Below are 15,278 nucleotides of genomic sequence, written 5' to 3' on the forward strand. Positions count from 1 at the left end.
CTTGAATGTATGAGGTCTATCCAGAAGGTACCCAGCTATGTAATGTGAAAAATAGGACATTTATTAAAGAAGATACAAGAAACATTGTACATAGGACAATGATGCCTCAGTCTCCTTCAAAGTAGGCATCTTGGGACCTCACACAGTTCAGACCATCATTAGCTGCTTGGAAGTATTTTCCTGAATTTTATCGATGGTCTGAAACCTCTTCACCTTCAAAGGTGACTTTAGTTTGGGAAAGCGCAGACGTTGCATGGTGCCAAATTTGGCTATAGTGGGGCCGAGTCACTGAGGTGATCTGATGTTTTACAAAAAAACTCTGCACAAGATGTGATGTGTGAGCAGGCACATTGTTGTGATGAAGCTGTTAATTACCAGATACCCATAGCTGCAGCTTTGTGAATCATCAGAATAGTTTCTGCAGAAGAATATTCAAGCTTAAGGCAAAATTTGATGCAGATTCATTGGTCAATTTGCTCAGTCAGTTTGAATGGGATGGCCACAGAGTACCCATGCTCACTCCAAGGCATCTACCACCCCCAGTGACTAGCGCAGTGAAGTCATCATCGTTCACACATGCGCATTCCAGTCCACTCTCTTTGGCTGCCAGTTACATCGATGCCATGCAAACTGTTACTGTTATATTAACAATGGCTGGACTTTCCCTGGATAGACCTCACATATCAATCAAAAATTATTCTATTTGAATCTCTCATCTAACATATGCAGTCAATATTCATAGAATCAAGGTGGAAATATGTTAGAGAGGTTTTCTACTTGGAGGTCATGTATCCCTCTGATAAAAGCCACACTCCCTCTCTGCAGAANATAGTTTCCGCAGAAGAATATTCAAGCTTAATGCAAAATTTGATGCAGATTCATTGGTCAATTTGCTCAGTCGGTTTGAATGGGATGGCCACAGAGTACCCATGCTCACTCCAAGGCATCTACCACCCCCAGTGACTAGTGCAGTGAAGTAATCATCGTTCACACATGCACATTCCAGTCCACTCTCTTTGGCTGCCAGTTACATCGATGCCATGCAAACTGTTACTGTTATATTAACAATGGCTGGACTTTCCCTGCATAGTCCTCACATATCAATCAAAAATTATTCTATTTGAATCTCTCATCTAACATATGCAGTCAATATTCATAGAATCAAGGTGGAAATATGTTAGAGAGGTTTTCTACTTGGAGGTCATGTATCCCTCTGATAAAAGCCACACTCCCTCTCTGCAGAACAGATGTAATCACGAAAATGTTATTGATGTAACAAAGGTTGTCCCAGAAATAACACAAACATGTGTGTGTTTATTTATTACAGATAGGAACATTATTAAACACAAATACCTTGGAATCATAGGTTAGAATTGTGTGTGTGTTACTAATCTTTCACCTACAATATTTCTGCTTACATAAGCCTTAATGGTTTGGAATGGTGAAAGTCCCTGGGTATTTTTTTAATAGAAACTATTTTTGGCAAACTATTGCATAAGTTTGTAATATTAGCTAAGTACCTGAACCTCTCTTAGGCTCAGTTTTTTATCAGTAAAAATATTACTTTTAATGCTCTAATATTACCTAGCTCACAGAGTTGCTGCAAAGACTAAACATACTATTACACTATACAAAAAGCATTTTTGGTGTCCGTCTTATTGTAAACAATTAGCAAATATTTATTAATAGTATTAGACATAGTGGTCATTTTTCAAAATATCAATTTTCCTCTGTTTTTGCCTTCAATATGTGATGGGCCACACGTTTAAATTTCTAAGACAAATGATATCAGAAGGTATAATTTCATCCTAATGTTAAAGGAAGTATACAGAGCCAGTCATTTTTGTGGGAAAAATCACAAAAACCAGTTTATTCATAAACAAACATATTTATCTCCAACCCATTGTTTAATATTGCAAATATAGCCACAAATATTACTAGTAATTTACTATATGTTAACAAAAATAAAGATAAAAAACCCATTTGATTCAATTTTCAAATCAGCTGCCAACCTATGGCTCAAAGCCTAGCAAAGAAACATCCTTATAATTTAATTAAAAAGAAACATTAAACAAAACAAATCTGCAGTAAAAATATAATTTGCATTAGTGTAGTCAGAAGTGCTACAATATCTATATTGAAATATCTAGAAAAAAGTCTAAACTTCTAGTTGTGAAATGCCACCAGAAAATGAGCAAATGGATCATGCAGCTTAATATTCCTAAATAAAGAACATGAGCACTAGACACATAAAAGTAATAGCATGTGAAAATAGAGCCTTATACATAGGAAACCCCACACTTATAACATCGATTCAGATTGGTGCTCATTTCCTAGAGCGGAACTATGTATTTTTATTGCTCTCTGGAGAAACTAATGTACCATCACCCTACTCAGTGTTACAGAAGTGTGTCTCTAACCACACTGCTTTGCCTGTTTGAGGTCTGGCATTGGGAGGGACACCAGATGATGAGAGAAACTCATTTCAAAAATAATGTTTATTTTAATCAGTATTAAATATTTCAAAAACATTTGGGTTTTTTTTTTTGAGGTAACTGTGCACTCCAAAATTCCATAATCTGACACACGTTCTTTTACCAGTATTTAGTTAAATTTATGGGGGTGACACTGGCTAACAAAATTATACAGGTTTCAGGTGTACAATTCTATAACACCTCATGTGTACGTTGTGCTGCGTTTTCACCACCCCAAGTCAAGTTTCCACCCATCACCATTTATCTCCCCTTTACACACTTCCACCCCCTCCCACCTCCCTTCTCTATTCTTAACATTTCCTTTCTAGAACAGGAAATAATGCAATATGTAAAATATGTCACTAGCAAATATAGAGTATATTATTGGCTGGAACCTGAGACAGATATACTTATGAGGCACTAATTGTGCAAAAGAACTAAGAGTATAACTTCTCTTCTGAAAACTATAATGGTTTGCATGTTAAAAGTAAAATAAACCTGTAATCTTTTCTTTCAGTTAAATAATACATATAGGATATTTTTCTTTGATTGTTTTTTATAAATAAAGCTTTAGTGTGTGCAAGTTGCATTTAAAGTTGAGTGAGGAATTTTAAAAAGGGAAGTTTGTCAAAGCAACTTTTAAACATATTTAGCTATAAATAATTATACACCTTAAATAATTAAGAATACTTTTTAAAAGTGGGAAAATAATAAAATTATTAAAATGACTACAACTTCTTTAAATTGTTTGTATGCTCAATATTTTCCACTGTGTCAAATCTCACAACTATTTTTTTTCTTTCTAGATCAATGCTTCTCAACTGTCTGATGTTTTATTCAAATAAAGTTGGAGCCTCTTTTACCTTTCAGTGCATAAAAAGTCACTTTTATGTGGTAAAATTATTCAATAGAACAATTGAAATCCTAACGGTTTCCTCAGATTACTCCTTTTCAAAAAGTCAGATGATAAAAATGCTATGTGAGTGCATGAAAATGGTACTAACTCTGTCTTCTATGATAATAGGTACAAATTTATTCATTGCATTTTTTTCAGAACAAACTACTTCAAAATTTTCACAGAATATTTGAGGGAAAAAATTACCGAGCTGTCCAGGAAGCCATTTCCATCTGTGTCATAGAGGCGAAACATAACTAGAAACAAAAGATACATTGAAAAAAAGATTATAGGCTAGAAAGATTAATGCTTATTATAAGGCATATTCTTCAAAAGTATATTTTCTAATGAAAACAAATACTAAGTCCCTCCCATACTCAAGGTAATTGATTTGTGAGATCATTTCTCAAGCTTAATTGAAAATGAATTAATCAATTAATAAAAATACTGGCAATCAGATATAATGTCTATCAATTTTTGTTATGTATCTAGAAAACATTACTGTTTACTCAAATTCCTTATTACAAGATCATCAAATGGAAACTCAAAAACAACAGAAGAAAAACAATTCGGACATTCAGAGTCTGGATATTAAATGGCAGAGTAGTTAATAAAAATCAACTGATTCAGAGGACTGGAAATGAATTATAATTTTAAATTTACCATGCACTATTATGTGAGCTTATGTGAGCTTACTAAACCACTTTTCACTGTCTGTAAAATTAGAATAACCGCTTTGTCATAAGACACATATTTGCTGTGAAAGTCAAGTGCAGTGATACACGCAAGTGCCTATCAAAAGCCGTAGGTCACAACACAAATGTAGGCCATGGTTTTGATTGATCCCCCTAGTAACGTGGGAAAGGAAGGATTCGTGCAGAATAAGGGGATTTTTCTGATGGAGGATGACAAGACATCAAATGTGTTATTGTCATGTTTGTCGCAGTATATTTTATTTAAATCTGAGATGCAGTTTTACAGGGTAGCCACTCTTTGATCAGGGAAGGGAAGAGTGCTGCCTTTGTGGCAGTGAACTCGGGAAAGCGGGGTGGCAGAGGCCACGGCTGGCCTGAGGACCCCCTGTGGAGTCCACACACCACCAGGAGCCTGTGGAAGTGGCTGCAGGTGCCGCACTGAGTCACACAAAGAAGAATGACCCAGCTGTAAAAACAGACAACTGGAAGTGAAGGTTTGTGTTGGGTTTGTATAATTTCTTGGAGGATCTTGATGTCTGAGGTCTATACTATTAGAGAAGGATGCTGGTAACAAGGAGGCATAATTATACAATGACCTTAATCATATATTTGCAACACCATTTTATTTTTGTACCTAAAAACATGACTATAGCTCACCAACTCTAAGGTACAATTATTTATAAGATGCAAAACTAGTCTACATCTAACTAAAAGAAAAAAATGCTGCCAAACTATCATATTCTACATATGGTAAAATGCAAACAGTCTTTAAAGACTAAAATACAAAGGGAAAATGTGACTGAATAAAGGAAAATAATAGGCTGGCTAAAAGACCTAAATGTTTTTATTTGCAAACCAGGACAATTGTTTTCTCATATACTTATTAACTGAGAATAAAATTCAGAAGCAAAAAACCCTACCACTGCATGGATATTAAGCATTTCAAGATTTTCTAGTACAGCAGAAAATGGTAACAATAACTTCAGAAATGGCAAGATTTCTCACACCACTCAGAGAATGGGCTAATTACCAGGAACCAGGCAGGAACTTAGAAAAGCCACTGTAGCTTAGAATGAAAGATGCTTGTACCTCTGGTAATCCTTGGTGGTGTAAATGACTGCTAACCCACTTCCTACAGCTCAGACACATGGAAACCCTGTGCTGGCCAACCTCGTGGAAACATGAACTCAAAGATGTAACACAGAAATGGGGTGCAATTGTGGGTAACCATTATTCACTTTGGCAGCATCTGACACTTCTTTCTGTGTTTTGAAAGCCACATTTTAAATACACACCACGACCACAGCTGAAACACCAGATACATTTTCTTTACTAGCTTGAAGAAATTGAGGGTTGACTTCACACATGACCTAGGTTCTACCAATCAGAAGCACAAGCCCAGATGGTCAGATGCTAGCGACCCAGGAAAAAAAGGAGCCGCTCAACCCATTCTGCTGATGGGGTGCAGCAAGCAGCAGTGACTAAAGAGAGAGTGTCCAGGGTCCTGGATGCGTCAGGGATGCATGCTGTCATTGAAAGGAGCATTGTCTGAGCTCAGGGAGGGAGCGATGGATTTTTTCCCCCAGTTTGTAGTTGATGTGGTCCTTGTTCCTAGAGAAGTAGCCTCCAAACCTAGTTTCCGCCTCTCCTAATAATTCTATGTGTCCCTCAATATCATTTTTAGAATATTAATCTGTTTTTTAAGCAAACTTAATTAAAAACTAATCTGTTTCGCTATCTCCCTCCAAGATACTATAAACTAAACATTGGTTTTAAAAATAAATGTATCACTGAAATATTACTTATAGAGAAATCTATTTAATAAATTATCAAAGTAAACGCACCAATGTATCTAGTTAATCAAGTCAAGGAATGGAATATTAGTAACAGCAGAAATCCTCTCATTTCCCCCATCATTATTTCTCCATACATTTACAAAGTTAAACACTATCTTGGATTTTATATGCACTCTTTTGATTTTAGCATCCTTTACTGAATATTATGTTTCTGATCTTCGTGTGTATTGTTATGTGTAGCACTAACTCATTCACTTTCTTTTCTACCTATTAACCCAATGTATAAAAGCATCACAGTTTATTAATTTTGTTCAGGTTGTCTCCAGTTTGATATGTCTAGTAATACTGGTGTTATTTCAAAAAATTCTGATATAAACCTCTTCTAAAAAGTGTGCTTAGATGAACATATGCCATTTGGTTATTAATCAGTAAAAGGAATGCTTTGATCATAGGATTTGCAAATGTTTACCTTTAGTAATATTGCCAAATGTTTCAAAAGTGACTTGACCAAACTAGATTCTAAATAGCAGTCCCTAAGAGTTTGAGTCGCTCTATGCCCTCACCAGCACTGGGTAGTGCCTCCCTAATTCAACACATTCTGGTGAAGACATAGTGAGCCAAATGCCACTGAGGTTTTATGCCCATTTCCCAGATTACTAGTGATAGTCAGCTAATTTTCGTACATTCATTTTCCAGAAGGACTTGGACTTTCCCAGGATATTCTGGACTCCTACCATTCGGTTTGAGCCTGTCTGGATGCAATTTACATAAGACCTACGGTCAGAACTGCCAGTTAAGCATTGTCTAGACACAAAATGGGGGGGGCATATTTTACAGTAGAAGAAGAAACAAAATGGACAACCAATTATGCAAGCACTGGAAAGAGAACCTCTACTTGCTCTGCTGTGCCAACACTGTCATACTTACTGTGTCCATGTAAGTTTGGGGCAGTTTCTAGATTCCCCATTTCTAACTCTGTTCAACTACAGCTTTGTTTTAGAAAATCAGATGCTGATTTTAAAGTTTGTATCAAAATAAAGAAGGACTAAGGATGCTCAAGACAACCGTAAAAAGGGAGAACAAATTTGGAAGATTTGCATTTACTGACTTCAAGAGTTTCTAATAACCAAGGGTAATCAAGACAGTGAAGTTTTGGCTAAAGGATAAACAAATAAAACAATGGGAGAAAAGAAAATCAAGATGTAGAGCCACACACATATGGTGAGCAGGATACCGAAATAGTTTGGGGAGACAGAAAATCTTTTCCCCTATATCACCTATAGGGGAACAGGGTGAAGGATTTGCAGGAACAATTACAAAGGACACATGGACAGTAACAAGGGGAGGTGCAAACAGGGGAGGAAGATGGGGAGGGCTGGGGTGGGGGGGAGGGGTGGGGGAAAGCAGAAAACTGTGCTTAAACAACAATAAAAATGTTAAAAAAAGAAAGTGCAAGAATACAAACTAGCAAATGATACAATAAAATCTTTGCAAAAGTTGGCAAAGGAACAACTAGATAGATATCCATCAAAAAGAACCCTGACTCTTACTTCACATTAAACACATACATTATATCAAATGATTTTGAACTTTAAACTTTAACTTCTGAAAAATAAACTCTAATTTTAACATTATAGCTGAACTATAAAGATTCTAAAGAAAAATACTTTCACAACATTAACCCTCTAACATGAATCAACAATGACAAAAAATTAATACTAGATAAATTAAACTTTATCAAAATTAAAGCTTCTGTTCACCAAAAGTGAAAAAATAAATAAGCCAGCCACAAATTTGAAGCATGTAATCTGACAAAGAACTTGTTTCTAGAATATATGAAAAAATCCTAAAGCTCACTAATAAAATAACCAACAACCTAATTAAGATCGAGGCAAAAAAATTGAGCAGCTACTTCAAAAAATAAATATATATGAATAACCAATCATAACAAAGTGGTCAAAATCATCAATCATAAAGAAAATGAAAACTCAAACCACAATTAGAGAGACCATCAGATAGCTACTAAAACAAATCTGGAATTTTAGTCAAGGCCAGTTCACCAAAACTGCTCAGTTGTTCAGCCTCTCAGTTGTAATACTTAGAATTTACTATTTAGAAACAGTGGCAAGCCCTGGCTGGTATGCTCAGTGGATTGAGTGCCCGCCTGAGAACCAAAGGGTGGCCATTTAGATTCCCAGTCTAGGGCACATGCGTGGGTTGTGGATCAGGTCCCCAGTAGGGAGAACACGAAAGGCAACCAAACACTATTGTTTCTCTCTTTTTCTCCCTCCCTTTCCCTCTCTAAAAATAAATAAATAAAATATTTAAAAAATAAAATAAAAACAGTAGCAAAAACCAACCTCCTCTCTCCCAGAAATTTGACCCATAAACCTAACTTGTCCTGATAATTTCCTGAAATTTTTTAGATGTAAAAAAACAAAAAACCTTGTGTCCAAATTTTCTGGTTGTTTCCAGTAAGAAACCTGGTCTAAGAACATTTAGTTCACTACTGTCTAAAGGAGAAGCCCTGCTGTGTTTTACATAATTATTTTCTAAATACATTAATAGGGGTTCACTACTGTCAATGAACCCTGTCTACTTCATAAAGGAAAAAACTTGGAGAACTTTACATTTTCATTAATAATAATAGCAATAATAAAAATGTATACATATATAGAGAGCAGTAAGAATCATATACTCTAAAGCTCCCCAAGTGTAAATCAGGGACAAATGTTTTCTTTGGTTCTGGATAAGAGAGAAAAATTCAAGAATTTTAATTTTCAGAGTAAGCCTACCTCCCTATAAATTAAAATTGTACTGGGGTCAAGAAAAATATGAAGTATCAAATACACATATTTTCCTTGGCTTTCTATGGAAGTGCCACTGGAGATAGGCACTGAAGAGGCATAAGTCCACAAACAGAAAGAAAATGGGAAAGGGGGAAAGAACAACCAAATTTCAGATGCTGGATAAGAAGTGGAAACTGACTAAGCCTGAGAAATACGAACTTAAGCTGGTAGTTCAGAAGAGGCAAAGATTTGAACAGAAAGGGTAGTGAATTAAAATATATTTGATAATCTTCATGAAAGGAAGTTAGACCCTCAAGTACTATGTGTCATACCTTGCACCTGATTAAAGAATAGATACAGAGCACACGTTTCAAAACAAATGTTTATGATGGAGGATTTGGGAATTACTTAGCTATGTAAAAACAGAGAAATTAATTCTCTAAGGAAAAAGGCAATTATTAACATTTTGGAAAATAAAAATTCGTTTTGATAAGCATGTAGAAATTTTCCCTTTTAAAACTATTATCTCTCCCCTCTCCCCTCTGGTCACTGTCCACCTGTTCTCTATTTCAGTGTCTTTGGTCATATTTTGCTTGCTTGTTTGCTGTGTTGTTTAGGTTCATGTTAAAGGTGGGATCATATGGTATTTGTCTTTCATCGCCTGGCTAATCACTGGGGAAAAGGGGAAGGATTCACAGGAACAAGTATAAAGGACATATGGACAATAAATAAGGTGGGGGGTGGAAATGGGAGGGAGGTGGGGAGCACTGGGGGAGTGGGCAGGGTTGGGAATATAAGACAGAAAACTGTACTTGAACAATAATTAAATATATCTAAATTAAAAAATTAACTGAAAAAATTTATCTCAATAATATTAATAAATTTAATACCTCTCATCAAACATTATAATAAGTTATTTCTTCTTAGTATTTAAAAGTAAAATTAGGTCCAGGGTCAAGTGAATCAGTGAACAAATAGATCTTATTTTGAAAACCAACATGATAAAGATATAGATTTTCAGGTACAAAAATAATTTAAGCCCAATATTAAAATTATTCTATCAACATGATAGCTTCCAAAGGTGAGTACATGTTACATAGTTACAAGCTACTTTAACCCACTTCTTCCCTATTTTTATGCTCATGTAATTATACTTTATATAGAAATAATTATGTGCCCACACATGAATTTGGTTAAAAGATCAGAGTGAAGGCATATTATACAATAAAAGGGTAATTCTTTATCTCTAAATTTTTTCTCTTCCAAAGATTAGCAGGTTTCTATCTATTTTTTCCTTGAATATTATTTTAATATACTCTGGTTTTTATAATATGCATTTGCTATTGATATAAAACATTAATTTGTAATTTATTCTTAAATATTAGAAAGTATACACTTTAAAAAGCATTTTTGCTAGAAATTTTTTAATTCACATTTTTTAATCATTTTGAATGTTTCAAGATCTACTTAAACTTTAAGAGCAGAGGTGAAATAATTAGCTGATTAGTTTGTGATATATGAAGTAATGGAGTGATATTTTCTTTTTCATGAGAAAAAAATAACAAAAAACAATGAAACAAAGTTTTACAAAATAAAAATAGAATTTACACAGTACATCAGAAATCATGGGTTTTGGTCACAACTAGATAAACTGCTGGTATAATTAATAACCAGTCCCTCTGTGCTTTTTTCCTTGACATTGTGGGGAAGCTGACTAGATGATCTTTAAGTTCTCCTCAGGGTTGAACTTCAATAATTCTGAGATTAATACTTCTCATAATACTAACTAACATACAGAATGGGCTTCATTATCTCATGTCAATTATTCGTTTTCTGGTTATTTTCCTATTTCTTTTTCTGTGGTAATATATTTTCAGTAAATGTAAGCTGCCTGAGTTGTTATTATAGTTAAGCCATTGACAATGTATAAATACTCATCCAAATAAAAATATCATGTCTTTTTAAGTCTCAGTATAAATAAATGTAGTATTATTTCATGCCTTAAATATTTACATCACATTCTCATCTTGATGTAAATATTTACATCATCTTCTCATGCACCCATTAACTTTGACACAATTCCATTAAACACATGAGAGCATTTCTGAGCATCTATCTGTGAAACACATGTACATACAAACACACAAACACATGCACACACAAATTAGTTGCTAGGGTGGGAAGTTACACACTGTGCAAGGGTACAAGTAGAGAGAGCCGAATAAATGCAGTGAGGAGACAGGAATATGAATTATGATATGAGCCTGTCCTGGATCTGATGTTCAATGGGAATGAACACCCACGACAAATACCCCTGATGAGCAAAGGCATGAAGGTGGAAAGGTTCAAGGTCTGTCTGATGACCGAAAAATAAATCCATTTGTGCTGTGTGGGCAAGTCAAAGCCAAATGCAACACTGGCGAGTTAGCCTGGGATCAAATTGTGGAGCCAGATCAGTTTATGGGTGCCAAGTTAAGTATTTAATTTTGTATATTACTCAGTAGGGAGCTATCAAAAAAACACTTATCCCCAGTCAAAAGAGAAATAGGAAAGTATAGGTCTAAATGTTGGCAAGTTTGAGGTAACATGAGAGGAAGTCATAAGAATTTGAACTTTCTATGTGAGAAGATGATTAAACAGGCAGGTGTTTGACAAAACGAAGCCTCCAAATGAACTTTTAACTAAAAGAAGTTGACGACCAGAGGAACACTAAAACTAGTTGAGGTTAAGCTGTAGAATTATACTTAGATAGCTTTATAAATCTCCGCAACCTCAGTATGCAAGCAAATACAATGCATGCCTGAAACTAAGTAGGAAAGAATGGTTGGCGTCATAGATTATGGGGTCAGTTTCTGTTTGAAGGGATATGAGGCCAAAAAGGCCACAGGTAAATTCAGGAGAAAGTGAACCGATTAAGAGATAAAAATTCTAAACTTTCATTTCACCTCACAGACAAGTATGTACACTAAAATATGGGAAGAAATGTAAGTGATCAAATATTAGTTCATTTAATTCTCATAGCAAACATACGAGAGATATTTTTGTTGCAATTTTACAGATGTAGAAACTGAGGTGTAATGCATTGTTTTTATTTGTTTGTTTTTTAATATGCTCACATCACTCAGATGGGAAGTATCAAAGCTAGGATGCATGTGATTAGGGAAATCAAGGCCCAAATTGAGCCTTGACCTGCAAAAGTTAATTATGCTAGGTGCTTCATCATATCTATTTCTGTGTTCATTTTAATTATTTTTCTTCTTTTCTTTCCTCTAGTTTATATTGTGTTTAATAGTCATAACTATTTTGGAAATAAGTACCTATTAAATGAAGAACTATTTAATTTATTTAAAGTCTTACTAAAAACGTTTAAAAAACTGTAATTATAAAAGAATGCATGAATGTTAGAAATGTATAAATGTGCAATTGTAGCAAAATTAAAATGTCTAGAACAGAACATTGTTAAGAAAGTGGGTGAGGGGAATGGATTCTGATTTAATTGATCTAGGAAAGGGCCAGACATTGGCCTTTAAAACTAAATACAAATTCCAGGTAATTAAGGACTACCGTAAGGTCCTTCAGAGGAGAGGAGAGTAAGAGATGAGAGAGCTGGAACACAGATATACCTTAATGTGCTTCTGAGGTTGAAATTCATTTACCTTGAAGATTCGGGCAAAAATCACAGTAATGGTGCCAGGGCATAACAAGTCTGCCTATGAGGAGAGTCTGAAGAAATGTTTAAGAAAAAAAAGGAGTACAACTAAATCTTGCGAAAGCTTAAAAAAGAGCTTGAGCCCTGGCTGGTGTAGCTCAGTGGATTGAGTGCGGGCCTGCGAACCACACGATCGAGGTTTGATTCCCAGTCAGGGCACATGCCTGAGTTGCAGGCCAGTTCCCGGTTCCCAGTTCCCAGTTCCCGGCAGGGGACGGATGAGAGGCAACCATACATTGATGTTTCTCTCTCTCTCTCTCTCTCTCTCTCCTTCCCTTCCCCTCTAGAATAAATAAAATCTTAAAATAAATAAAATATACATTTTAAAAAAAGAGCTTGAAAATGCAGTCAGAACAGAAGGAAGGGGGTTGGGTAACACTTGAGGTAGGTAAGTAGAAGGTCAGGTTTGACCTGATTCACCAAGTGTTTTTGAATGACTTGTGAGTAAGCGTTCTGTTTGTAACTGCAGACAAAGACGGTTGATTCATAGACAAAAATTGAGAACTTGAAAGCACGCCTCTTAGGAATTCTAGCTTTAAAAAGATACTTCTCATTGACCTAAAATAATTAATCTGTAACACAAAGACTACATTGGGGAGGCAGGATGGTGCTGTCAGTCTCAGAGCTGGGGAAAAAAATGTCTTTGTATTTCTAAAATCATCACTAACACGGTCCTGATAACACCTGAGCAAACTTTTTCTCTGGCTGTAACTTCAATAGAAATTCACTGAACATTAATATTTACTTTGGAAGGAGAGAGATTTCTGTAAAGTTCTTAGGAATACAAATAAATCTTGAAATGCAAATATTCAACATTTAGGAATGATAAATATTTACTTAAAGAGTAATGTTAATATATCTTATTCATAAGCAGATGTGACTTGAATAATCATACTATTGAAAATTCTTTACCAATAGAAAAACTTTCATCAATAGTTTACTATTAACTTTAATTAAACATACTTCCTAATTATAATTCTGAGACATGACAACACATTTGCTTTAGAAATATCACATTTAGGATTGATTATCTTCACCATCATTTCAGTAGCCAAATTTTTAAATTCATTTTAATAATATCTAATATAACCAAGTTAATCAGATCACTGAACAAACCACCAGTCCTAGAGGTAGCAAGGGCTTTGGGGACAGAAATGATTGATAAATGATCAACTTGACTTATGAGTTAATTTTCTTGCATTGCAATGAGTACCATTTGCCACCAGAGAGAGCTCGATGACTATATTTTATAAGCAAGAGCAATTTTTTTTTTCTTTCAATTAGACAGAAATCCTCTATAGGAAACACCTGCTATATCATAGAAGAAGCAAACAGTAGCTATTGTTTAATTATTGATAATATCCAGAGTCAGCTTCTATACATGAAACTCTCATGTTTGGCATTTAAGAAATCATTTGTTCATGTCAAAGAAAATGGGAAAAGGACTCATGGACATAGACAGTAGTGTGGTGATTGCTGGGGGAGGGAGGCATTAGGGGACTAAATAGTAATGAAAAAATACAATACAGATTATTTTTTAAGCGTTAGGGCTAAATCTTTTAAGAAAGATTTCCAAGGGAGAAAGGCTTGTACTGTAACACGAACCCTCTTGCTGACTAACAGAAAGACCTCCTCATGTCCTAGAAATATTTTTTTCCTTTTTCAAAATAACTCAAAGTATACTTTCCAATATAATCTTGTTACCAAACTGAGCAATGTTTTTTTAAGTCACTTATTAGACAAGAAATACTGGATAATATATTAAACTTGATAAATAGCCTGAAATCAATCAATATTATTAATATACTGTTTGATTTTTCAATTGCAGTCATTTTTATTACGCATCAAGATCCCTTTATTTAACAAAAATTGAGATAATCATAGTAGATACAGTTTTAAGTTAATCAATTTTCATTCCCTTTCCCTAACCCCCAACTGTGACAAGTAAACCAAAGGAAGAGACACATACACTCCAGTTTGTCCTCAGGTCGTCCTCTTTCCAGGAGGGACAGGTAACAGACGATGTCCTTCAGATGGATTACTTCTGGAGAACAGGTATTTGCAGGGGAAGTACGAGGGGGTGTGATGGCGCCTTTGTTCATTCTCAGACCTGAAACAAAAATATTTGTCTTTATATTATGAAAAATATTCAGTGTTTTTCAGAATAGGGAGACAAATAGGGAGTTAAGAGCACAGCCCCTGGGGAGAGCTAGATATTTCCACAGGATAACCAAACTCTCAGGGCTCCAATATAGCAGTCGGACATCCTGTACGGGCTGTTGCGAACGATGCAGTTTCTTGGCATTTGATGGCAGAGGACCGCTCTGGCTGCCTAATGCAGAGTTTTAGGGTCAGGGCCCTATCACACAGGGTGAGTCGGTAGGCAGATTTGAACATACCGGGAACCACTTCCCTATTCCACCTGCCTCTGCTTTTGGCAGCCACAGCTATAAATCAGATGAGAAGATACATAAAATTGGCTGCTTATTAAAAAAAGAAAAACTTCTTGAGGAAGAAATTTGGGTCTGTCTCAACATGATTTATTCGGGGCTCATTCATTCATAAAAACATTTATGCCAAATATTTGCAAGTACCACGAATACGATCCTTTTTGCTGTCAAAGGAATCTGCCCATAAGCAAGAGAGAAAAGGACAGAAACAAAAACCTGGATACACTGGGCAGGCATTCCAGTAAAGAGCTAATAACATATGACTGAAGTTTATTTTTATACAGTCCACACTTAATTTCTGAAACTCAATCACTGTGCCTATTCCAAGACAAGGGTCGAGAACTTTAATGCTCACAACAGCTGACAATTACAGATTATCTGGCTGGTGATAATGACACTGACGCTGGTTCACAGTAAATGGTTACTTCCGTCTTATACAGAAGCCTCTGAAACCAGATCACATGTACTGA

At 35.3% G+C, this 15,278-nt stretch overlaps 1 protein-coding gene across 1 annotated transcript in view; it reads right to left on the reverse strand.

Annotated features, from left to right (window-relative positions):
- Nucleotides 1-15,278, reverse strand: part of DGKB (diacylglycerol kinase beta) — a 610,815-nt gene that overhangs the window by 446,966 nt on the left and 148,571 nt on the right. The window contains exons 6-7 of the mRNA XM_037056254.1: nt 14,328-14,468; nt 3,577-3,626 (exon numbers count right to left, since the gene is read on the reverse strand). Of these exons, the coding sequence (XP_036912149.1) occupies nt 3,577-3,626; nt 14,328-14,468 (191 nt within the window). The remainder of the gene's footprint in view (nt 1-3,576; nt 3,627-14,327; nt 14,469-15,278) is intronic.

Source organism: Sturnira hondurensis, unplaced genomic scaffold (assembly GCF_014824575.4).
Source record: "Sturnira hondurensis isolate 20B ecotype Veracruz unplaced genomic scaffold, ASM1482457v3 Scaffold0008897, whole genome shotgun sequence".
Classification (NCBI taxonomy): Eukaryota; Metazoa; Chordata; class Mammalia; order Chiroptera; family Phyllostomidae; genus Sturnira; species Sturnira hondurensis.